Below are 24,814 nucleotides of genomic sequence, written 5' to 3'. Positions count from 1 at the left end.
TCTAATTTAAACATTATAAAACTTACTTTAAAGCATATCTTTTAAGAAGAAAAAAAAGAGAAAAAATATTATATCCATTCAATTTTAAATTAACCATTTTAATACTTCAGTAATTTTTTTTTTAAAAAAAACACTTCAATAGACTATTCTTCAAAATATAAACTTGAAAATACTATTAATCCATTGAGTTAAATTATTTCTAACTCTTATTTATTTTATTGATTTATTTATTATATTTCTATACCGCCTTTCTCCCGTAGGACTCAAGGCGGTGTACAGTCAAGAAAAATATAGACACACAAACATCATAAAATTGTTAATTAAAATTATTACTTAGTTTGGTCAATTAAATAAAACCCAGAATTAGATAACATTTAAAAAATCATTCACATGTTCGTATGTTTAGCCCCGCCTGTTGGAACATCAGGGTCTTGAGGGCACGGCGGAAAGCACGGAGATCAGGGATATTCCGTATCTCCGGGGGCAGTTCATTCCAAAGGGTTGGAGCCCCCACAGAGAAGGCCCTCTTGAGTTCATTCTTCAAAATATCTATTTCAAAACTTTCAGAAAGTTATCAATTAAGTTTAAAGTTAACCATTTTAATACCTTGATAATTTTTTTAAAAAAAGCTATCCATTTTTAGTTAAACATTTTTACTTAAACTTAAAAAATACTAATTTCAGTAAACTTTTCAAATTTATTATTAAAATCCTCCCCAAAAGAAACTAATCTTCAATTCTTCCTTTCTTTCTATATTTTTTCCAGTCCTTCTTCTGCAATAGTACTTTCTTCAACATTGCTCCTCCCCCTGCTTTTATTTTCGAAAAATTTTGAATATATATTTTGATGCATCTTTGGAAATTGTTCTCTTCTAAAAGTTATCTCCTTCAATTTGAAACCTCCATTTCGACTCTTCCTGCTTATATAATCAGTCACTTCCTTCCTTAAAACAGTCTGCGGGAAAGAGTCTATTTGCTGCTTTTCAGTTAACTGCATAGAAGCTTCTGCCAAAACCTCTGTTTTCAGTGTGCTAACATCCATCGTGATCCTGACAGCTTCTTTTCCCTGCTCCAAAGTCGAAATAAGTTGATTTTCTTCCTCCTTTCCAGCCAGCAAAACATTGTTGTTCTCCAGATTATAATTTTGAATAGTCCTTTCAATTGATTCTAATACAACAGAAGTATAAAAATTTAGGAGTTCTTGTAAAACCTTTACAGTCACGACTTGTGAGTTTGCTGGCTCATATAGTAATGTTCCTCCAACCTTAATGTCAGCCATATTTCAATTTCCACATTAAGTTTATTCAGCTATCAGGTCAATAAGTCCAATAATTTTCCACACAATTTAGAGGTATAAAGTAGTTAGCGTCAATACCATAGTCTTTTTCATTCCACTAGCACTTTAAATCTTTTTCTTGCCGCGTAATCCAGTAGCCTTTACAATGTTGCAGCTTTAACGATCACTTTCACTAGTAAGTGAAAACGCCCTTAAGCGCCATCTTTTTTCTTTTTCTTTTAAACGGAGTTAAAGTTTAGTACTTGCATTTTCTGTTCTCCTGATTTTGCTCTGCCAGCGTCCAGGTTCAAATTTTCTCACAATCCTTAAAATTGCTCTGCTGGTGTGGTCGCGACCCCTTGTTCTGCATAAAGCAGAATCGTCCCGGATCCGGAGCGCTGGAGGGCTTTCAGGGAGCTCTCACCCTGCAAACCCCAGGCTTAAAAAAAGAAGCATGGGGGTCTAGGGGAGCTCTACCCAGACCCTTCTGGTCTTCTCTCCCCCTTTTTCCCTGAGGGAGAGTTTCGAGCCGCTAGAACAGCTGATTTTCGCTGTTCTAGCGGCAAATGGAATCACGGGGCTGGAGCTCCTAAAGGAGCGTCCATTCGGGGAACGTGGAGCCACCGGAAGTCCCCGGTCAAGCTATTTTCCAAAGCACCTGAAGGCCAGACAAGGAACAATGGATGGAAATAGATCAAGGAGAGATTCAACCTAGAAATAAGGAGAAATTTTCTGACAGTGAGAACAATCAACCAGTGAAACAGAAGTTGCCTTCAGAAGTTGTGGGAGCTTCATTACTGGAGGCTTTCAAGAAGAGACTGGATTGCCATCTGTCAGAAGTGATGTAGGCAGGGTCTCCTGCTTGGGCGGGGACTAGATGACCCTTCCAACTCTGTTAATCTGTTAAAAAATAAGGTATTTATCATAAAAAGAATTATTCCAAGCATATTTAGTATATTATTCGGTTCTTTGATGCACCTTTTTAATATAGTGCTTAGCTCAAGGCGGTAGACATACCTAATAATGTACTTCCTGCCTCCTACTTTTTTTTATTTCCTATTCAATTTCCTAAGGCTGAGCCCCGCTGCAACTACTCTTCCCTACATAAAGATGAGAGAGAAATGTAATAAATAATAATTTCTTAGCCACTGCATTTGTGTCTTACATGGATTTTTGCCCGTACATAATTGCTTTGCCATAGTTTCAAATTGAAAGAGAGCAGACCACAATTGTAAGTGGCATGAAATCAAAGAAAAAAAGGTAAGAATGGCGGTCGTTGGTGGGTAAAAATCAGTTTGTTTCCAAGATACGAGCTTGATTAATACTCATTGCCTTTTCATAGGTTTTAATTTTTCAATCAAATTTAGATTGTTTGGGGTTGCCATGTTAATTCCTATAATGATTGGGGTGGTAAATGTTACAGTAGAGTCCCCTTTTAATGCCATGTAAATAGAACCATCAATTTCCTCCTTTAATTTTGCTTCTGACATTCTAATTTGTTAGCATTTTTCATTCGTGCGGTGCCTGAAGCTACTTTGTTTTAACATGGTATATTGTGGAAATAAATTTGCATTAAACGTCATTTTATCATCTTGACTGCCTCATATTCTGCACCTTTCCTCTGTTTGTATGGAGAATTAATAAATTACATGTTGTTACCCTTAGAAATTCATGTAATGATATCATTAACATATTAGCAGAGTACTTAGCAAAAAAAAAATACGAAATGTGTTTTTGCTTTAACTCCAGGATAACGTTGAGATTTGACTTGGCACAAATTATGAAGTGTTTGAAAATACGTTGGTTTAACTTTAAACTTGAATATATCATTGCGTTGCATATAATTGCAGAAATTAATATAGGTTAAATATAGGCAGCACAATCGATCCTAAGGGCTGACATACCTTCAGGTTGTTTTCTTGCTGATATACAAATTTACTCTTTTGATGAATTCTCCCTTTTTTCCCCCACTTAACATTACAGACATTTGGACCCCCCCCCCAAAAAAAAAATGCAGTGTGTAGTTTCCCTCCCTCCTCTTTTAGAAAATTTGTGTTTAGAAAATTTAAGGTAATGTTTGATAAATAATTTATAACTCAACAGCAAGATGCCCCTGTTCACCTCTACGAAGACTGAGAAATGAAATAGAGTTAAGCTTGGTTAGAAGAAAAACAAACAGGACTGGAGAAAAATCCCTTAAGAAGCTGGTGTCAGAATAAATGTATGAAATGCATGCGTGAAATGACTTGAATTAGCAATGATATCCCACTATTGTGGCAAACCAGGTTAGCAGCAAGTCTAATTTTGATTCTTGGGTGTCTTGCTTAGCTCTTCCTCCAAAGAAATAAATAATAAATAAATAAATAAATAAATAAATAAATAAATAAATAAATAAATAAATAAATAAATAAATAAATAAATAAATAAATAAATAAATAAATAAATCATCAATCAATCAATCATAGAATTGCTGAATTGTATCACATCCCTAACATTGCAAAACCTTGTTTTTTGGGTCTCAGTTTTTTGGTTTCTTAATATAATCGCCCATGATGATAAATAAAAGAACAATTAAAAAGCAGATGTAGTTTGCATGTCATGTCACAAGCTGAATTCCTTTTGGCTAAAATGGTCTCCCATGTGTATTTCCTTCATGATCTTGGAAACGTGAAGCACGGCTTGTTGCCAACTCTGAATTTAGGGTGTTAGAGAAGGAAGGCCACCTGTTTTAGGCTCAATATGCAGCCGTGTGACTTTGCCCAAATCTCAGTGGCTTTGATCATACACACCTTGAAGGACAAGGCAATTGAGGGAGGCTTTCATAGTTCATCATAGTCAATAAATTTTAATTTAAACTCTGCCACCTGTTTCAAACCGTGGTGTATATAATAAGTTGAGATAGCGTATGTTTGCAGTTCAGAACTTTATCTAACAGATAAGGTAATTCCCTTCTGATATCATTTTGTTATCATTCAGATGTCATAGGTGTAAAATTTAACAGAAAAAAATAACTTGTAAGTGAGATGGAAAAGATCTTCAAAATAAACATAAGCCACGCTGGATTTATCTCGAGTAGTTAATATGTATTCATATAATGCTGGGGTTTTTTTCCTCTATTATATCTAATCTTCTGTAGGGAACTTATCAGAACTGCAAACATCTGGATGAACACAATTTCTTTGTTGCCATCAAATGGTTGTCTGGATTTATGCAACCCAGATATGGTAGACCAAAGTTTGATAGTTAAACACATTCACCTCTCAGCTCTCTCGCCGTCACCCTTAATCGGAAATAAACCACGCTGCAAGTCAATGGGTTTTCGAAGCAGGAAACGGTTTATTCGGCGTCCAAAGGTGGTGCAAAATAGTTGCTGAGTTCAGGTGAGGATAATACAAAGTCGGCGTTGGGCGGCAGCGCCACTTAATGCTGTTTAAATAATTGCGCCCCTTACCGCCCTTCTAAGCTCCTCCTTGCCGGCACGCCCCACTCATATGTGATAACGCGTAGCAGCTGTTGCAGACCCTACCGCGGCCGCCAGGTGACCGTCCGCCTGCCTCCCTAACACCCCCTCCACCAATCCGTGTTTAGGATACTTAACCCAACCCCCACCCCCATAGCCTCATCGCGTTGATCTCTCATCTGCAGGAGCACTCGTCGTCAACGTGTCGAGTGTGGGATCTCGACAGGCGGCTCCCCCTACCAGGGGTCCACCTGTAAAACATAAGAGAGGACATTAAAACGGGGTTATGTCATTGCTATTGCAGTATTTCCCGGTTTGTGGGGGTATTTTTTGTGATATCGTTTCAATAACCTCTTGGCCTGCAGGTTTTCAGCCGATACCCATGAGGCATCCTCCAGAGGGTAGCCTTTCCACCTCACTAGGTATTTTAGTTTTCCTCTACTCAGTTTTGAATCAAGGATTTCTATGATTTCGTAATGGGAACCCGCCAACGGTCCTGGGCGGTCTGTAGAGCTGCGCATATTGCCTGCTGGCTTTAATAAACTACTATGAAAGACTGGGTGGACCTTACCCAGTAACGATGGTAACTTAAGCTCAACAGTTACCGGATTTATGATTCTTACAACAGTAAAGGGGCCGAGGTATTTCGGACCCAATTTTTTACTAGGTATTTGTAACTTAATGTATTTAGTGGATACGTACACTTGGTCTCCTATACGAAACGGTTTGTGATCTTTTCGTTTTCTGTCAGCAAACTCTTTATACTCTCCTGCCGCCTTTTGTAACGCTTCTTTGATCTTTGGCCACTGAACTCCAATACGGATGCCCCACTCCCTAGGGGACACCCCCTCCTGCGCATCTGGTTCCAATTCAGGGATTGCATTAAAGTCCCGCCCATACACGATTTGAAACGGAGTAGTCCCAGTACTCCGGTGTACTGCATTATTATAGGCTACCTCAGCAAGTGGTATGAGGTCCGACCAATCGGACTGCTGATACGATACGTAACAACGGAGATATCTCTCTATCATGGCGTTGGCTCTTTCTGCAGCTCCATTTGTACTAGGGTGATAAGCAGAACTTAAACCTTGCGATGAACCTATCAACTTAACAAAGCCACGCCAAAACCGTGCCGTGAACTGTACACCCCTGTCTGAAATGATCCGTCGGGGTGTACCATGCAGTCGGTATATATGCCGTACGAACATTAGAGCCAATTGTCTCGCACTCGGCAGGCCTTTACAGGGAATAAAGTGAACCTGTTTAGAGAAGAGGTCAACCACAGTCCATATAACTGTGTGACCTTTACTATCAGGGAGGTCTACGATGAAATCCATCCCTATCTCTTCCCATGGTTTACTAGGTTTAGCGACCGGTTGTAGAAGACCAAGTGGTTTACCAGGTCTTGCCTTTGTTACAGCGCACACATGACACTCTTTCACGTACTTCTCTACTTCCTTACGCATACGCGGCCACCAGAATTGCCGTCGAACGAGATGGAGGGTTTTTAAAAACCCAAAATGTCCAGCGGTTTTAGCGTCATGACACCTATTCAGTACAGTTGACCGCAGAGATTGGGGTATGTATAATTTCGACCCCATCCAAGCTAACCCATCACGCATGGACACCATCGTTTTATGTTTGGCTATCCAGAGGTCATCCTGCACTGCTTTTTCCAGTCCTATTCTCCACTCGAGTTTGGTTGGGTTGTCTCCTACCCAGGCCATATGTTGAGACTTTGGAATAATTGCTTGTACTACATCCTCTCGCTTACTATCAAACTGAGGCATCCGCGATAATGCATCAGCTAAAAAATTCCTACCACCTGGAACATACTTCAGGTCGAAATTAAATCGCTGGAAATACTGTGCCCAACGAACCTGTTTTGGCGACAGTTTTCTAGGGGTTTGCAAAGCCTCCAAATTCTTATGGTCTGTCCAGACCTCGAATTTTTTGTTGGTGCCTTCTAGTAAATGTCGCCATGTCATTAAAGCCCATCTCACTGCAAATGCCTCCTTCTCCCTCCAACCATGAAAGGAGGACTCTCCCGAATAACCCCCGGGGTTTGGGGCTTTGTGGGTCCCAGAACTCACAAGCGCGGAGCTCTGCCACCACTCTCCCCCCCCGACGTCTTCATTCGCTGCGACTCAGACGCTTCCTGGGACTCAACGGCTCCGTCCGCTGGCTGGGGCTTCCTCTCCTTGGACCTGACTACCGGAGGGTCTGCAGGGCTCTGTCCCTCCGACACCTGCACCACGGTGGTGTCCTCCTCCGGTCCTTCGGGACTCGCCGCCCCAGCCGCCGCTTCCTCCGCCATCCCTCCGTTTCTGGCGTCGCTCACCGTAACAAAAGAAAACGCCGACTTTCTCTCAGCTCTCTCGCCGTCACCCTTAATCGGAAATAAACCACGCTGCAAGTCAATGGGTTTTCGAAGCAGGAAACGGTTTATTCGGCGTCCAAAGGTGGTGCAAAATAGTTGCTGAGTTCAGGTGAGGATAATACAAAGTCGGCGTTGGGCGGCAGCGCCACTTAATGCTGTTTAAATAATTGCGCCCCTTACCGCCCTTCTAAGCTCCTCCTTGCCGGCACGCCCCACTCATATGTGATAACGCGTAGCAGCTGTTGCAGACCCTACCGCGGCCGCCAGGTGACCGTCCGCCTGCCTCCCTAACACCCCCTCCACCAATCCGTGTTTAGGATACTTAACCCAACCCCCACCCCCATAGCCTCATCGCGTTGATCTCTCATCTGCAGGAGCACTCGTCGTCAACGTGTCGAGTGTGGGATCTCGACATCACCTTCTTGACATATATAATTGTTCAGAAATGCTGCCCAGAGTCATTTTGAATAGTGACATTTATTTTACTTTATTTTTATTTTATTAGATTTATATACTGCCCTACTCCCGCAGGACTCAGGGCGGTGAACAGCCAGATAAAACACATAAATTACAAAATTTAAAAACAGTATAAAATCTGATTAAATAATTTGGCCTGTGACAATTTAAACAACCCTAATGTTTTTAAGACAAATTTAAATTCATCATTTGAATTAAAAAGGGAAAAGAAAAAGTTAGGCCAGGCCGGCCTGTTGAAATAGGAAAGTCTTGAGAGGTGCGAAAGGTGCGTAGATCTGGGATCCTCCGTATCTCCGGGGGGAGCTCATTCCAGATAGCAGGTGCTCCCACAGAGAAGGCTCTCCCCTTAGGGGCCGCCAGTCGACACTGTTTGGCCGACGGCACCCGGAGGAGCCCCTCTATGAGAGCGTACTGGCCGGTGGGAGGCTATTGGTGGCAGCAGGCGGTCCCGTAAATAACCAAGTCCTAAGCCATGGAGCGCTCTAAAGGTGGTGACCAAAACCTTGAAGAGCACCCGGAAGACCACCGGGAGCCAGTGCAGCTCGCGCAGGAGAGGTGTTACATAGGAACGCCACGTCGCTCCCATAACCACCTGCGCAGCCGCACTCTGCACCAGTTGGAGCCTCCGGATGCTCCTCAAGGGGAGCCCCATGTAGAGAGCATTACCGTAGTCCAGGTGGGAAGTGACGAGGCCATGAGTGACCATGCATAAGGAGTCCCGATCTAGAAAGGGACGCAACTGGCGGATCAGGCGAACCTGATGACATGGCCAGCATATAAATTTAATAAGTCAATAACTGTAAAATAATATAAAATAAAATAAATGTATGGATTCTCAACGATCTTAGTTTAAAGAAACAAGGATTCATAAAGGCTCAGTGCTGAGAGGAGTCCAGAAATCTGAATTAAAGTATCCCAGATACTTTCTAGTTTCTGCCTGGACCCATCCAGGGAAGGGGGAACTCTAACTCATTGGTTCCACTGCTTTTTTTTTACTAGAAGATTTTTCCTCCCACTCAGCTAGAACCTGCTGTTCTATATAACTGTCTTCTGTTCTTTATCCAGTAGTTGGGTCAGCAAGTCATTTGCCAGTGTCACATTTTGCCAAATATTTCTTGTGGATCAAGTGCCATTCCAAGATAATTTTCACAAAATTCAGTGGCTAAACCAGGGATCCTCTATCTTATATCCATGTTTTAAAACAATCTGTCTTGAATTTAATTTTGCTATCTTAGGTCATTTCTAGACAATGGTCTTTCCTGGTTTTTTCCACCCTTCAATTCATCCACTATAGCTATTCTTCCTTATACAGTGCCCAGAAGTGGTTAGTTCTGCATCTGTTTTCAGAACCTGTCTTGGGATTCTCTTTTAAGCTCTGCTAAATCAGGTTGAGCGTGTTTCATCCATCCTTCCCAATCCTTGGAAGTTGGAGCCCATCTCATAGAAGTCCTTCATCTGGAAAATACAGACCATTTCTCCCAAAAAAAAACAGGCCTCTCACACCAACATCATTTTGGCCAGTCATAGAAGTTATTTAGATGGTGATAAACTTGCTCATTCTTCTCTTCAGCAGCATGTTTAGTACTGGCAAAGGAGAACATGTGTAGCTCAGGGTTGAAACGAGGGGTCCTTGGTGCTCTCTCAGCTTTGTAGTTTTCTTGCAGACGTTTTGTTCCCCAAACTAGGTAACGTCATCAGACTAATAAATGCTACCTAGTTTGAGGTAATGAAATGTCTGCAAGAAAATAACTTAGCTCAGAGAGCACCAAGGACTTCTCAAGTGTGATTAATTACTGTTTTTTTTTTGCCTGGGGCTGAAAGCTGTTGTCATTGTTGTTACTTAATTCAAGCTGTGCAAAACGTCTTCTGAATCTCTGGACTCCTTCAGTTGTTTCTTGCCTTTGAGAGGACCTGTGTCCTGGGATCCGGTCTGCCCAAGCGGTGTCCATTCTCCCCAGCGGTGAGTTTCCAATATTCTTACCACTGGTTCGCCGCACACACACACACACTCACTTCACACACACGCCTTCCACGCATGTGCTTTGCTCGCTCACGTGCCTTCTATGCATGCGCCCGACCTCGAAAACATGCCTAAATAGGACGGCATAGAGCCGGGCCCACCCACTATCTCTGCTACCGGTTCGCCTGAACCGTTACGAACCGGCTGAATACCACGTCTGATTCTCCCATGTAAAGAGACGTATGGCTGCTCTCTCCTGCAATATTTGTGTCGTTCCTACAAGAAGTACAGGACTTGTGTTTTCCTGCCAATGTCTTCTGTACTGCTGACAGTCAGGAGAGCAACATGCCCCGAGCATTGCAGTTCACCGCTAAAGAGTCACGTCCATCCATCTTCTCTCCCATCAGCTGGCAGGGCTCTTTCTTCACACCCTGGTCTTCTGTTCACAGGTCAGCTAATTATGAACGGTCGCTCAGATAGAAATTCCGTAGAGTTGCTTGCTCTCTGCTGACCTCACTTCTGCAGCTTGTCGGTGGATGCGGCAATAAATTGTATTTCCCTAATAAGAGGGTTTCGTTCAGGCTTCCAACCAATCAGAAGCCTAGAATAACATCCATTAGAATGCTGTATTTCCTTACTACTGGATGGATGGAGTCACTGAAGCAGTCGGCGTGAGCTTAAATGGACTCCAGAAGATGGGAGAGGACAGGAAGGCCTAGAGGAACGTTGTCCATGGGGTCGCGATGGGTTGGACACAACTTCGCAACTAACAATAACCATTTTTTTATTACAGATAGTCCTCAACGTAGGACCGGTTGCTTAGTGACCAAGCATAGAATCAAGATCACGTGAAATATTAGTACCGCTTTGTAAAACCCTAGTAAGACTAGACCTGGAATACTGCAACCAATTTTGGTCACCATACTACCAAAAAAGAAGAAGAAGAAGAAGAAGAAGAAGAAGAAGAAGAGAAGAAGAAGAAGAAGAAGAAGAAGAAGAAGAAGAAGAAGAAGAAGAAGAAGAAGAAGAAGAAGAAGAAGAAGAAGAAGAAGAAGAAGAAGAAGAAGAAGAAGACATTGAGACTTTGGGAGAAGTTCAGAGAAGAGCAACTAAGATGACCAAAGGCCCAGAGACTAAAACATATGAAGAACGGCTGCAGGTTTTGGGTCTGGCTAGTCTAAAGAAAAGACGAATTAGGGGTGACATGATAGCAGTATTTCAGTATTTGAGGGGCTGCCACAAAGTAGAGGGGGTCAAATTATTCTCCAAAGCACCAGAAGGCAAGACAAGACAAGGAACAATGGTTGGAAACTAATCGAAGAGAGAAGCAACCTGGAGTTAAGGAGAAACTTCCTAACAGTGAGGACAATTAACCAGTGGAACAACTTGCCTCCAGAAGTTGTGGGCGCTCCATCACTGGAAGCTTTTAAGAAGAGATGGACAGTCACTTGTCTGAAATAGTATAGGTTTTCCTGCTTGAGCAGTGAGCTGGACTAGGACCTCCAAGGTCCCTTCCAGATTCTATTCTATTCTATTCTATTCTATTCTATTCTATTCTATTCTATTCTATTCTATTCTATTCTATTCTACTCTACTCTACTCCACTCCACTCCACTCCACTCCACTCCACTCCACTCTTTTGAAGCTACTACAGACCCCCCACCCCACCCCACCCACCCCACCCCAAAGCTATTTCAGACACATTTTTGAAATTACAATGACTTGCCTTTCCTCCCGTTTGCAGACGCACAATTTACAACATTGTTTTTGCCGTCTTCCAGTGTTTACTTTTAGTTTCCAGCAACCAAAAAAAAAAAACGCATTGGGCAAAATCGATTCGCTTAACGTCTACAGTATTCTCTTAACAATTGTGGTGTTTGCTTTACAACAGCTGCAAAAAAATGTCAAAAGTTCGGGTCCAATCACATGATATCTGTGACCATAATTCTGGGCTCAGTTATGGTGGTAGATCAAGGACTGCCACTATCAACCCATCTTCTGGTTTCCTTTCTTTAACCATTAGTCCATAATAGATACCTCTATTCGATTTTAGAGGCTTGGGCACGCAAACAGTTTGTTGGGCAGCTTCAGCAAACTTGAAGGGGTCAATCATTTATACTGGGGTGTCTTTGCAGATGCCAAATATGGTTCTTGAGTTCACCCCGTTTTCAGTACTTTATTTATGACCGAGACCATTTTAATGCTCTCTAAAGCTTTTTATTCAGATTTTCCATTAAAGAAAAAAGCTCAACTGTTGAGTTTATTATAAAAAAAAAGAGTGTACTATTATCTGTACTCTATCTTGAAATACCATATATCAGTTTATCAAACCAATTTAGCAAGCCTTGTGCAGTAAGTCTGCAAAACATCTTTAAGTAACACTCCAGATAAGAGTCAAGATCTGTGCTTGTAATCAAAGGATTCAGGATTCTTTAGAACTCTTATGGTAAAAAAGGGTTTTCTTGAGAGTGTATGTCTCTGTCTCTCTCTCTGTCTCTCTCTCTCTGTCTCTCTCTCTCTCTCTCAGTGTGTGTGTGTGTGTGTGTGTGTGTCTCAAATTTATATTCGCTGATAAAGAAATAAAGGGAGATTTATCAGCAAATATAAATTTGGTATAAAATGGTTTGTCGTGAATGCGACTGCCTGAGGGCTCCTGGATTGGAGCTGAAAGGCGAAAGGGAAGCAGTAGGCTCCTTCCCATATTGGGGTAGACCAGGTGCTTCGACAGAAAAACACGTAATACACACACACACACACACACACACACACACACACAGTAGGGAGAAGGTTGTGATCTGAAGTCTGAGTGAGATTGGTTAATTGATGCATGAATTTCCCTCTAAACCCAACTGAATGGGCTATTAATGCAAAAACAAAAACACATTACACTATGCATTTAATGTTATAGTTTACCAATCAAAAGCTTTCTACATTGTGTTGAAACAGCTGTAATAAATTATTATATATAATCACCTCTGGTGATAATGCCCAGTTCAATACTCACTTGAGTCAAAAGTCCTTAAAGGAATTAGAAAAAAATCATTCAGTGTTCTTTGATAATGAATTCTGTGTAGCTTTGGCCAGATTGATATTCTGTGAGAACACAAGATATTTTGGTGGTTAGTTATCGGAATTAGCCAGTGACAATTAACCAGTGAGTGGAACAACTTGCCTTCAGAAGTGGTGGGTGCTCCATCGTGGGAATGGGACAACCCACCACAGCCAGTTCACCGTGGCCAACTCGCCGTAGGACAATTTAAGAATAGAATAGAATAGAATAGAATAGAATAGAATAGAATAGAATAGAATAGAATAGAATAGAATAGAATAGAATGAGAGTGGAAATAGGATAGGATAGGGAGTGGAATTAGAATAGAATAGAATGCAGAACAGAACAGAACAGAAAGAATAGAGGGTGGAGATAGGATAGGATAGGATAGGATAGGATAGGATAGGATAGGAAAGGAAAGGAAAGGAAAGGAAAGGAAAGGAAAGGAAAGGAAAGGAAAGGAAAGGAAAGGAAAGGAAAGGAAAGGATAGGGAGTGGAATTAGAATAGAATAGAATGCAGAACAGAACAGAACAGAAAGAATAGAGGGTGGAGATAGGATAGGATAGGATAGGATAGGATAGGATAGGATAGGATAGGATAGGATAGGATAGGATAGGATAGGATAGGATAGGATAGGATAGGGAGTGGAATTAGAATAGAATAGAATGCAGAACAGAACAGAAAGAATAGAGGGTGGAAATAGGATAGGATAGGATAGGATAGGATAGGATAGGATAGGATAGGATAGGATAGGATAGGGAGTGGAATTAGAACAGAATAGAATGCAGAACAGAACAGAATAGAATAGAATGGAGAGTGGAAATAGGATAGGATAGGATAGGATAGGATAGGATAGGATAGGGAATGGAATTAGAATAGAACAGAACAGAACACAACAGAACAGAACAGAACAGAACAGAACAGAACAGAATAGAATAGAATAGAATAGAATAGAATAGAATAGAATTCTTTATTGGCCAAGTGTGATTGGACACGCTACCAATTTGTCTTCTGTGCATAAACTCTCATTGTACATAAAAGCTGTAAGTGATAAATCATGATCATAGTCATCATAAAAATACATTCATCATAAACCATAAGATACAACACTTAAGTGATACAATCAACATAAATCATACTAGGAAACTAAATAGAACAATACCTAAGGGCAGGACAAGAAGCAATGGGTGGAAACTTATCAAGGAGAGAAGCAACCTAGAACTAAGGAGAAATTTCATGACAGTGAGAACAATTAATCAGTGGAACAACTTCCCTCCAGAAGTTGTGAATGCTCCAACACTGGATGTTTTTAAGAAGATTTTGGATAACCATTTGTCTGAAGTGGTGTAGGGTTTCCTGCCTAGGCAGGGGATTGGATTAGAAGACCTCCAAGGTCCCTTCCAACTCTGTTATTCTGTAATGTAATTATATTTTTTTCAAATAAATAAAAAAATATTTTAATTTTTGTCATTCACATTTCATTCTGTCCTTCCTTTGGCATCCTTTAATTATTCTATTCCACCATTTCTTTGGTATTAGTGTAACTGTTGTCCCACAGTGAGTGTCCCGTGGCAAATTGGCGGAGGTGAATTGTCATGAAGAGACTGGGCAGCCATTTGTCTGAAGTGGTATAGGTTCTCCTGGTTGAGCAGGGGGTTGAGCTAGATGATCTCCAAGGTACCTTCCAACTCTGTTATTTTGCTATCACTGCAAAGCAAATACATGTTTCACTGCATCAGTAAGATGCAGTGTGAGAAACAGTAATGGCTTCTATTCTATTCTTAAAATTTAAGACTCCTTCAAGTGCTTATTTTATTCAAAGCTAGTTTGGTATACTAGTTAAAGTGCTGGCCTTGGAACCAGGAGATTGTGAGTTCTAGTCCCATCTTAAAACATGAAAAAAATGGCTAGGTGACTTTGGGCCAGTCACTCTCTCTCAGCCCAGCCCACCTCACAAGGTTGTTGTGGGTTAGGAGGTGGAAAGAATATTATGTCTGTTCACCCTTGAGTTACTTATAAAGTAATAAAGGTGGAATAAAAATCTAATAAATAAAATAAATATTACTCTTTTGGTTATAGCACCAAAATAGTTACGGCAATTATCTTCAGCTGTACTGATATTTTCTAGACAGAAGTAATTAGTGTAGTTGAAATAGTTGTATATCTCTTTTTAAGATTACAGAGATGCTTTTTGTGCCTTTGATACATACATACACTCTATGTATTTCTCAGTGCTTGTTTTTCAATTTTTACATTTTTCTTTCACCAATCTGGATTTTTAATTTTTTTTGATGTTGTGTAAATAGGCAGTACTAATAAAAATGTAAAAACAAAACAATTGTTTTATGTGTGATAAGGTCTTTTTCAGGGACTTTGATGGGTTATTACTTTCCAGCAAATCTATGAGTATGTATGCATGTATGTGTGAATGTATGTATGTATGTATGTACATCCTACCATAGGGTAACACTATGACTTACAATTACACAAAAACTAAAACATAAAAAGGGGGTGGAGTGGGGGGGAGGTGGGACCTGTTATTGTTATTATTACTACAGTACTACTACTACTTCTACAACAATATCTCGCCACTGCGATCTTGCGAGATCCAGCCATGAGCGGTGTGTATGGGGTTTTTTTTAACGTTTTTTATTGTATATTGTTCATACTGTTCTTGTTGTAAGCTGCCCAGAGTCCTCGGAAAGTTGGACGGCATAGAAATATGAATAATAAAATAAATAAATAAAATAAAATAAATATATACAATTGTATTCTATATAGAGGTTTGTTCCTTGTAGAGTCTGCATTGCCTAATTGTGTTAATTTCCCCCCTTTTTTGCCTCTTTATTCAGTATCTGTATAACTTTAGCATTCCTTCATTAGAATGAAATTGAAGTTGTTTTCCGTTTAAGCATTATTTATTTTGGTGCATTTCAAACTAAATGAACTGCTGGTTTTGTTTTCCTGGAACATTTGAATTTTAGGTGAATTATTGGTTACATATAAAATTGGTAAATAAACTATATAACTAATATATTGGTAATAAACTATATAACTAAAACATGTCCATTTTCGTTTCTTTGGACAATCTAAAGAGTTAAATAATTTGAAAGCCATCAAAATGTAACTTAAGCTAAAGATCTTATCGATTGAGTTGGTGTTAAAGTGTAAATTTTTGTATAGTTTTGCCTTTAAAACAGTTTAACGCGCTCTACAGTGTGACGGAAATCTAGATGTAATTACAAATGTTTCATTTTTTCCCGCTTTAATTGCAGTGGATGATCCAGTTTCCCTACAAAGCCGCAACCTTTTTTGGCTGCATCGGAACCGATAAATTTGGTGAGATCCTCAAAAGAAAAACGGAAGAAGCCCATGTCGATGCTCACTACTATGAACAAAGCGAAGAACCGACGGGAACCTGTGCCGCCTGCATCACCAGTGATAACAGGTTAGCTATGTGTTCTGACCCAGCTCCCCAAACATGACAAACCCTCTGTAGTTGAAGCAGTGATTCCTTTATTAGGAGCGCCAGCAGCCCCGGCAAAAAGTTTATCTTTCTCACAGCAGGCTAACAAGTCTGTCCAGCAGGGAGATGAATAGTTGTCTGCCACATCTATTCATCTCCGCCCCCTGCCTTTTATCTCCAGAGCTAGGGTGGGACTTTGCTAGCAGTGGTGGCTCTTCCATCCCAAGGATCGGCCCACGGATTTCCACTGCTCTCCTCTCCTCTGGTTTCTGTGCTTTCGCGTGTCAGGCACTGGACCCAGCTGTTCCTCCACTTCCTCATCAGCCACCTCCAGACCTGGGGACTGTTGACTCTCCAGCTGAGGGCTGACGGACAGTCCAGGCTCTGCCTCTCTCTCTCTCTCTCTCTCTCTCTGCCAGCTCCATTCCCTCTTCCCCCTCGGAGCTCTCAGGTTGCTTTGATGCTGATCCTGACTCCCACGCCTCCTCCTTATATGATTCGGCTGCTGGAGGGGCCGGCGGCCAACAGGCCACAACACTATGTTCTCCTGAGACATGGAGTAAAGAAGCAGAAGATAACTGGAAGCCTATATCGTGGCTTGCATTGTGGCAGAGATCGCAACTAAATCTTACACCAGGAAGGCACTGATTACCACCCCCATTTCCATTTGGGGAAATAAGATTCCCATATCTCATTGGGTGCTTGCAACTAACCAAACGGCATCCCTCTCTCTGTCTTTCTGATGACTGCCTCCTGTGGAGACCATTGCTGAGAAGGACTGGTACAGAGGGCCAGCAAATCAAATTCCTGATTTGAGCCTCACCTTCTGGCTGGGTCCACACACAGCATAAACCCATAGTGTGCTTGGCTTGATTTGGGTTCAGTGATGAGGCAAGCTGTGGTTTATGATTTAGTGTGGTCTGCTCAGTGTCTCAGGGCATAATGCAATATGCAAATTTGCTCTTGGGGTCATAATAATATTACTTATAGCAGGATGACCTGGGTCAGAAAATTAGTCTATATTTACAAGAGGATTGGACAGCCTCAGACAAGTAAAGATATAAAAACTCTAAAAATGGTAAAAAAAAAATAATACTATTATTGTGAAGAAAGGGTGTAGCTGTGAATTTCAGAGAGGGCAAGGTTGGTTGGTGGTTGGTTGGTTGGTTTATTATTTTATTTTATTTTATTTTATTTATTTTATTTTTGAATTTGTATACCGCCCTTCTCCCTGAGGACTCAGGGCGGTGAACAGCCAAATAAAAACATCAAATACAAATATTAAAACACAGTTAAAAATATATATATAGATTTGGCCCCATTAATTAAAACGATAAACAAAACAAAACAATTAAAAAACCCTTAAAAAGAAATTAAGCCAGCCCGGCTTGTTGAAAAAAGAAAGTTTTAAGGGCACGGCGGAAGGCACTGAGGTCATGGATTCTCCTTATCTCAGGGGGCAACTGATTCCAGAGGGTGGGTGCCCCCACAGAGAAGGCCCTCCCCCTGGGGGTCACCAGCCTGCATTGTGTGGCTGATGGTTTAAATGGATTTATATGGCTCCCTACCCCACAAATGGAACTCTGGGTGGCTAACAGGAATTTTTAAACATAAAATATTCTACCCATCGTGGGGTATTTAATTACGCAAAACATTTTTGTCCAAGGGGTGGAGATGATTATCTTTCTGCTCGGGGTTGGTGTCTCTAAAAGGTATGAATTGGGATTCTTGACTCTATGGATAGTTTTAGATTATTTTGAAAACAGTAGAATTTGGTTAGAATAAAAGAAAGGCATACATCTAGTTAAGTCAAAGGTACTTTCTAAAAGCCATCCTATTAATTCCATTTAAGGAGTGTCCCAGAGATTGTGTGCAGTAGATAGTTGATTTTGACATTCAAGTTTATTGAAGGGTTTTAATTTAGAAATTGAAATTACGCAATGTTTCTCCTTAACTTCCTTGCTGTTGACACTATAAATCATGTCTCTGCTTTCTACGCTGCATTTCGAAAGAATAAATCCATTTCCACTTGTTTTCGTACTTCCCTGCACTTTCCCTGATAAAATTAATTCTGCAGTTAGAGCTGACTGTTCGGTTGTGAAAAAGAGCTGTGATTATAAAATATGGATAACAATACTTTCCTCATTATCTACACTATTTTTATACATTCATTTTTTAATCGGCTCAAAGCAATTTTGAAAAGGTGGCCTCTCTCCTTTTTTGGAAAAGAGTTTATATCTTGATTTTGGTGGAACAGCAGTGGGCAGGTTTGAAAATTTGCAAAGTAAGAACATGGATAAAAGATAAAAAATGTCTGTATGGATTTAGATAATTCTGATCATAGAAGATGAAAATCTTGACTGTATTTAATGTGCCCCATTTTGACAGCAGCATCAGGATCTTTGATAGTTTTTCTTATTAATACTCTCCTCAAGATAACAGAATTGTATTACACCACCGTACCAACCAGGCTTTTTTCATTTGAATGACATTTATTTTTAAATGTTCACTGTAGACTAAAATCCATCTCTGGCTTAACAGTCCAAACCAGGAGGTCTCCAAACTTGGCAACGTTAAGACTTGCGGACTTCAACTTCCAGAATTCCCCAGCCAGCATGAGGAATTCTGGGATTTGAAGTCCATAAGGCTTAAAGTTGCCAAGTTTGGAGACCTCCTGGTCTAACCTACATTGGTACCAATGCAACCAGGAGATGGAAGAATAGACTTACTCTGAATATCTCTCTCTCTTTTTTTAAATATAAAATATCTCTTTTTAAGGCATGAGGCTCATTAAATAAAGACAGCTGCCTTGAGTAGACCATCACTCCTTGTGACTAAATGAACATGGCAAAGTTGTTTTCTTTGCGGTGGTTTTTTATTGCCTGCATTAATCTTCCTAATCTAACCTATCATTTTAGCATTGCCTTGTCATCTTCCATGTAAATACTCTATCCAGCCCTGTTTAATTGTTTCAAGGTCACCTTTGTTCTGTCCCCTTCTTCAGGCAAATTAGTCAAGTAAGACCAGCAACAAAATTGTGCAGTGTATTCCCCGATGTCTAATAAAAGAGAAAGTGGGGGGAAATAATGCTCTTTTTTTGCTTCTTTTTCCCTTATTTTCCCTGTCCTTTCTCTGCTCTAGGTAGAAAACCAGTTTGGGGCAGACTCATTGCTTGCTGGTGAAGCCATGATGGCATCAAAGTGTCATTGTGTGTATCCTGGTGCAAATAACATGTATCATATTGCATGAATGTCATAATCATATAACATCAGTCCACCTGCCCCTGCTGCCTTTTTATAATTATATGAGTGCAGGATGGCAAGCACAAAAATGCATTCTTAACCCTTCCTTATTATTAAAAGATTCCTGAAGATCACAGCGAGAGAAAATCCACCCTCTTAAGATTCTTTTACATTGATTTTTTCCCCCCTTGTATCCCCAATATATCTTATATTCTGGAAGCAAAGTAGGCTCTTTGATATTTTAATGCTTTTTCCACTTTTAATTGAAAAACTCTTTCGATTTCCTCCCGTGTATCAGTCATTAGGTTCTTTGGGGTATCCTTCCATACAGTATTAAACACTCAGCTACCCAAGTGGACTATTAGAGAAAACAATAATTAAATACAACACACTGGGATGAGGGTGCAGCTCCTGCTTCTCAGCCTTCTAATGCTTTGTACATAATATTTGAAAAATTGGGAGCGGAAAGGTTAGGTAGCATCTTAGAGTACATGGCATGGTCTCCAGTGACATTCCATAAATTTGTTGATTAAAGAATTAAGGGATAGTAGGGAAATCGTAGTTATTCTATGAGAGGATTAGAAAGCTGATTTCTTTTAATGATTTTTTTTTTTAGGTCTCTGATTGCTAACTTGGCTGCTGCTAATTGCTATAAGAAGGAAAAACATCTTGATATGGAGAAGAACTGGAAGCTGGTGGAAAAAGCTAAAGTCTATTATATTGCAGTAAGTGTGGTTAATGTTGCAGAATGTTCATTTGCATTGAGACCTTGAATTTTTGGCACACAAATTACATTTCGTGCAAACCAAATCTTAGAAATGAATTTATACTAATGTTTTCATACACTCATAGTTTGAGCTGCCTGTTGACCTATTTGCTTGGGAAGAATCTATACAGTGTTATTTTCCTGATGTTTCCTAAATTAGTATTTGTTTCTGAAGTATAGCATAAGAATATTCTTGCTTTGTTTCTTGAATGCAGACAAAAGTGCTTTGGATAGGGATAAGACAGGGATAAGAATAATGGATGTTCCTTCTTTCATACAACTATGCAAGAAAATATTTGTCTAGAATATTTTTATTCACTTCTCTACCACAAGGCATCCAAAGAACTAAACAAAAATTAAAAGTTGGAGGATTATTTTTAAAAAATAGAAAAAAAAATAGAAAGTTCTGCCAAGATTCCCCCGCCCCAAAAATAAAACAACTTAGAAAGCTCTCTCTTGAGGAGGAAGTGGAGAGTATTGAGAAGAGCTGGGTGGTGTAGTAGTTAGAATGCAGTATTGCAAGCTAACTCTGCTGACTGCCAGCAGTTCAGCAGTTTGATTCTTACTTGCTCACGGTTGACTCAGCCTTCCATCCTTCCAAGGTGGGTAAAATGAGGACCCAGATTGTTGGGGGCAATAGGCTGACTCTGTAAACCACTTAGAAAGGGCTGTAAAGCACTATGAAGCGGTATTTAAGTGCTATTGCTACTAGTGGGGGAGGCTCGAGTACTGTGAGGGATATAGCAGTTGTGTCAAACTGGGATAGAGGTGTGTCAAACTTAAGGCCCGGAGCCCGGATCCGGCCCATGGGGTGCTTAGATCTGGTCTGCAGGGCCGCTCTGGAAACAGCAAAGGACCAGCCCACGGTGCCTCCGCCGGTGAAAACGAAGCTCAGCGGGCCATGCACTGCCCTCCCAGACTCCTTTTTCAGCCACAACAACCTCTTGTAGCCCTCTCCAAGTGAAAAGCACCCGCCCCTCTGCTCTATTTTCACTGTCAGAGGTCTGCAGGAGGCCATTGTGGCTGAAAATGGAGCTCCGGATCCCGTTTTTGCTGGCAGAGTGCTCAGGCCACCACAGACGCCCCCCCCCCCCCGCCCCTGACAAGAGTGATGTCAAGCTGGCCACGCACCCCCCCAGGTCAAATACAACCCTGATGTGGCCCTCAACGAAATCGAGTTTGACAGCCCTGCTCTAGCCCAATCAAGATACCATCAGAAGTTGTCTGGTGTGGATAGCCGGAACTTGGGGTGTAAAGATTGCACAAGTTCATCAGACTGACTGATTGCTTATGTCCATCAGGAGACAAATGACATTGTTTGAAGAGAGCAAATACTTCAGAGTATTACAAGATGAAGGTGAGGGTGAAGGAGCTGGAGGCATAAAGAGTTTTTTTCTTTCATCTTCGTCACCAATGTTAAAAAGATCCAGGAAAATAAAATTGGTTACAATGGAGTTACCAAGACAAAGATGCATTCCTAGATGTGGTCTAAGACAGGGGTCTCCAACCTTGGCAACTTTAAGACTTGTGGACTTCAACTCCCAGAATTCCTCAGCAAAGCTGGCTGAGGAATTCTGGGAGTTGAAGTCCACAAGTCTTAAAGTTGCCAAGGTTGGAGACCCCTGGTCTAGGATCACCTACTACAAGTCAGGATTGGGGGACAGCAGCAGACCTAAGTGCGAAGTTGTAAAGACATCACTGTACATGATAATATGTAAGAAGATTGTGAGATGCAGAGTCCTCAGACCAGAAGTCTGAATGTTTGTGTCAAAAAGTCCATATAGTTCCCATAAGAATGCAGTAGAAGCACTTCTCATTTTTACATGCTCATGGATATCTTGACTTTTTTGAACCTCTTGTTCATGAATACCTCTGGTATTCATCTCTGGTCAAAAGCAGGAGAACAACTAGCGAGCTGAAATTAAAAGAAAGATGATTCAGGCTGAACGCTATGAAGACGTCCTTGATTTTAAGAGCTACTAAGCATTAAAATTATTTGAGCAATGTTGGGTTCCCATTGGAGTGATGGGTGATGGTTGATGGATTAACCGAGTTGGAAAGGACCTTATAAGTCATCTGGTCCAATCCCCCACTCAGAAGGAGACCCTACACCATTTCTGACAAATGGGAGTCCAATCTCTTCTTGAAGCTTCTTCTTGAAAGTCTCAAGTGATGAAGCTTCCAGAACAGCAAGCTGTTCCATTGGATGATTGTTCTGTCAGAAAGTTCCTCCTCATTTCTAGGTTAAATCTCTCCTTGGTCAGTTTCCATCTGTTATTCCTTGTCTGGCCTTCAGGTGCTTTGGAAAATAGGTTGACCCCCTTCTCTCTGTGGCAGTCCCTCAAATATTGGAAGATAGCTATCATATCTCCCCTGGTCCTTCTCTTCACTAGACTAGCCATGCCCAGTTCCTGCAACCGTTCTTCCTATGTTTTAGTCTCCAGTCCCCTAATCATCCTGGTTGCTCTCCTCTGCACTCTTTCCAGCATCTCAACATCTCTTTTATAGTGTGGTGACCAAAACTGGATGCAGTACTCTAGGTGTGGTCTTAGACAACATGTTGGGAAGGTCTTAGTGAGCTTCTTCACTGAGAAGGGTTAGACTATGCAATGGCTGGTTCTTCTTATTCGTGCATTCTCTGATTCAAATTGTAGAAGGCAATTCTGACAGATAGAAACAAATAACGTGAGTGTAATGTATTAATAACAGTCGCTGCCATCATATTACCTGAGGTGTGCAGAAACAGCTGGTGAGAAATGTGAAAAAAAAAGAAAGAAAGAAAAGATTATCCAAGAGGAACAAATTCATTAAAAAAAAGTTGTTTTCTTCAGCTAGTGTTAATGTTCCTCCAGATTGGCGTTTTGTGCAGCTTACTAAATATCTGCACATCTGTTGTTGATTCTTGCATACGACTAAAAGCATCCCTTTACAATCCATCAAGTAAATTGCTTGCAAAGGGTTACACAAAACAGTATAACGTGGGAATATACCTGACTCCACACCTTCTTCACAATGCTTGTTCTGGGTTGGGCAAGTCAGGATGAGGCTTCCGTGATGGGACAACAGAACCCTTGAGGCCTGCTCACTCAATCAACTAAAACTAATTATGCTTAATATCTCTTGCTGATAGGCATTGTTGTGCTTTTTTTTCCCCCAGTGATGTCTTATTTTTGTGATGCAGGCAGCTTCCAGTAATGAGGTCATTCAGAGATTGCTGCTGGATTAACGTCTTAGAATTTAATTGAATGATATATGAATCTTAAGGAGTTCACAAAGACCAGCCCTGACTCTTTAGATCTTGAGGGACATCATCGGCCATTTCCTTTCCTTGATATTGGCTTTTCTTTCGGTCCCTTTATGGAAGTGTTTGCCAGGCTGTCTCTTCCTGGTGGTGCCTAAGAATAATACAATAAGCTACATCTACATCTACTTTTCTGTATATTAACCCGATTTATCACATTTAGACTCTCTTTGTCGCCCCACTTACAGCCCGTGAAACAATCCTTCAAAAATATATTTATTTGTTTGTGTTAGATTGATAAGGCTGCCCCAATTCACAAATGCGTCTCTGGGCAATGGACAATTTCAAGATAATGTGAAAACGAGGAATTAAAAATAAAATAAAATATACCTTTGGAACATGGGGAACAAAAACAAGAGAAGCAATTAAGGCCAACCCCACCCTACCCCCAAATCGCATTCAAGAATCTTGCCTTGGAGGTGGAACGGAACCCATTTTGATCTGTGATGAGCTGGAATTTATTTATTTATCAAAACGTTGAAATGGCCTCCTTAGCTTGAAACGCCCACTGGCGCTATTGATCGCGTCTTGAGAAATTACCAGATGCTTCTTGTTTCCCCCCCCCCCCCTTCCGTCTCTACAGCCTTGAAATTGCAGCTAAATTTCCTTTGGCTCCCGAGAAAAAGCAGCCCGATTAGAGCATTTACAGCAAAGTCTGGTTGCTCTGCCCAGGAACCACCATGTGATTTTCACAAAGGAAATGTTGAACCGGAGCCAAATGTTTGGTGGCAGAGTCTGTTGCTAGGAAATCAAGGTCCTGAGGCAATTAATGACAAAGCAAGCAATAAGAAGAAGACAGAATTACAGATTTAAAAGAGGGAAAAAGTGGTTGGCGTTATAATTACCCAAAGAAATCTGCACTCATTAAATAGGCTGTTTTTATGATTGACTTTAATTGGAGGTTAGTGCAGATACTTAGCTCCTTTCCCACCCCTTTAAAGACATGCATGCGCCCAGGCTGTGGAAACGCAGAACCCTCCGGGCCCACCAGGCGCTCGCCTGCAATCTGATCCCTACCGACAGATGCGTTTTCAAGGCCGCCATTTTGCATTAACCTATTGTTTTCGGCTCTTTGGAACAAAACATCCACTCTTATTCCCTCAGACGGATTGGGTAGAGTAGGAGAACATCGCTTCCGGAGGAAGAAGGCCATTGGCAGAGACCTACCTGGCTACTTTGACAATAATGGTTGATGCACAATTATTATTATTATTTTTTTTAAAGATAGTCGAAGGCAGGGAAGAATAAGAGTGTGTGAACACACAATGTGGAGGGTTTTTTTTTTCCTCTCCTTCAGAAATTGCCCTTCGAGTAGCATTATTTGAGCATTCTATATCTATGAAAGAGATGAGGAGTTTTAAAATTAGATAGATAGATAGATAGATAGATAGATAGATAGATAGATAGATAGATAGATACCAATAGATAGATGGATG

At 40.9% G+C, this 24,814-nt stretch overlaps 1 protein-coding gene across 3 annotated transcripts in view; it reads left to right on the top strand.

Moving 5' to 3' along the window:
* Nucleotides 1-24,814, top strand: part of ADK (adenosine kinase) — a 261,824-nt gene that overhangs the window by 106,626 nt on the left and 130,384 nt on the right. For all 3 annotated transcript variants that reach the window (XM_070945416.1, XM_070945415.1, XM_070945417.1), the window contains 2 exons: nucleotides 15,879-16,051; nucleotides 19,928-20,036. In XM_070945416.1, the coding sequence (XP_070801517.1) occupies nucleotides 15,879-16,051; nucleotides 19,928-20,036 (282 nt within the window). The remainder of the gene's footprint in view (nucleotides 1-15,878; nucleotides 16,052-19,927; nucleotides 20,037-24,814) is intronic.

The sequence above is a fragment of the Pituophis catenifer genome, unplaced genomic scaffold, assembly GCF_029215685.1.
Source record: "Pituophis catenifer annectens isolate HBS135680 unplaced genomic scaffold, rPitCat1.0.hap2 SCAF_6, whole genome shotgun sequence".
NCBI lineage: Eukaryota > Metazoa > Chordata > Lepidosauria > Squamata > Colubridae > Pituophis > Pituophis catenifer.
The sequence above is the reverse complement of the archived record's forward strand: the minus strand, read 5'-3'. Positions and strand labels throughout refer to the sequence as shown.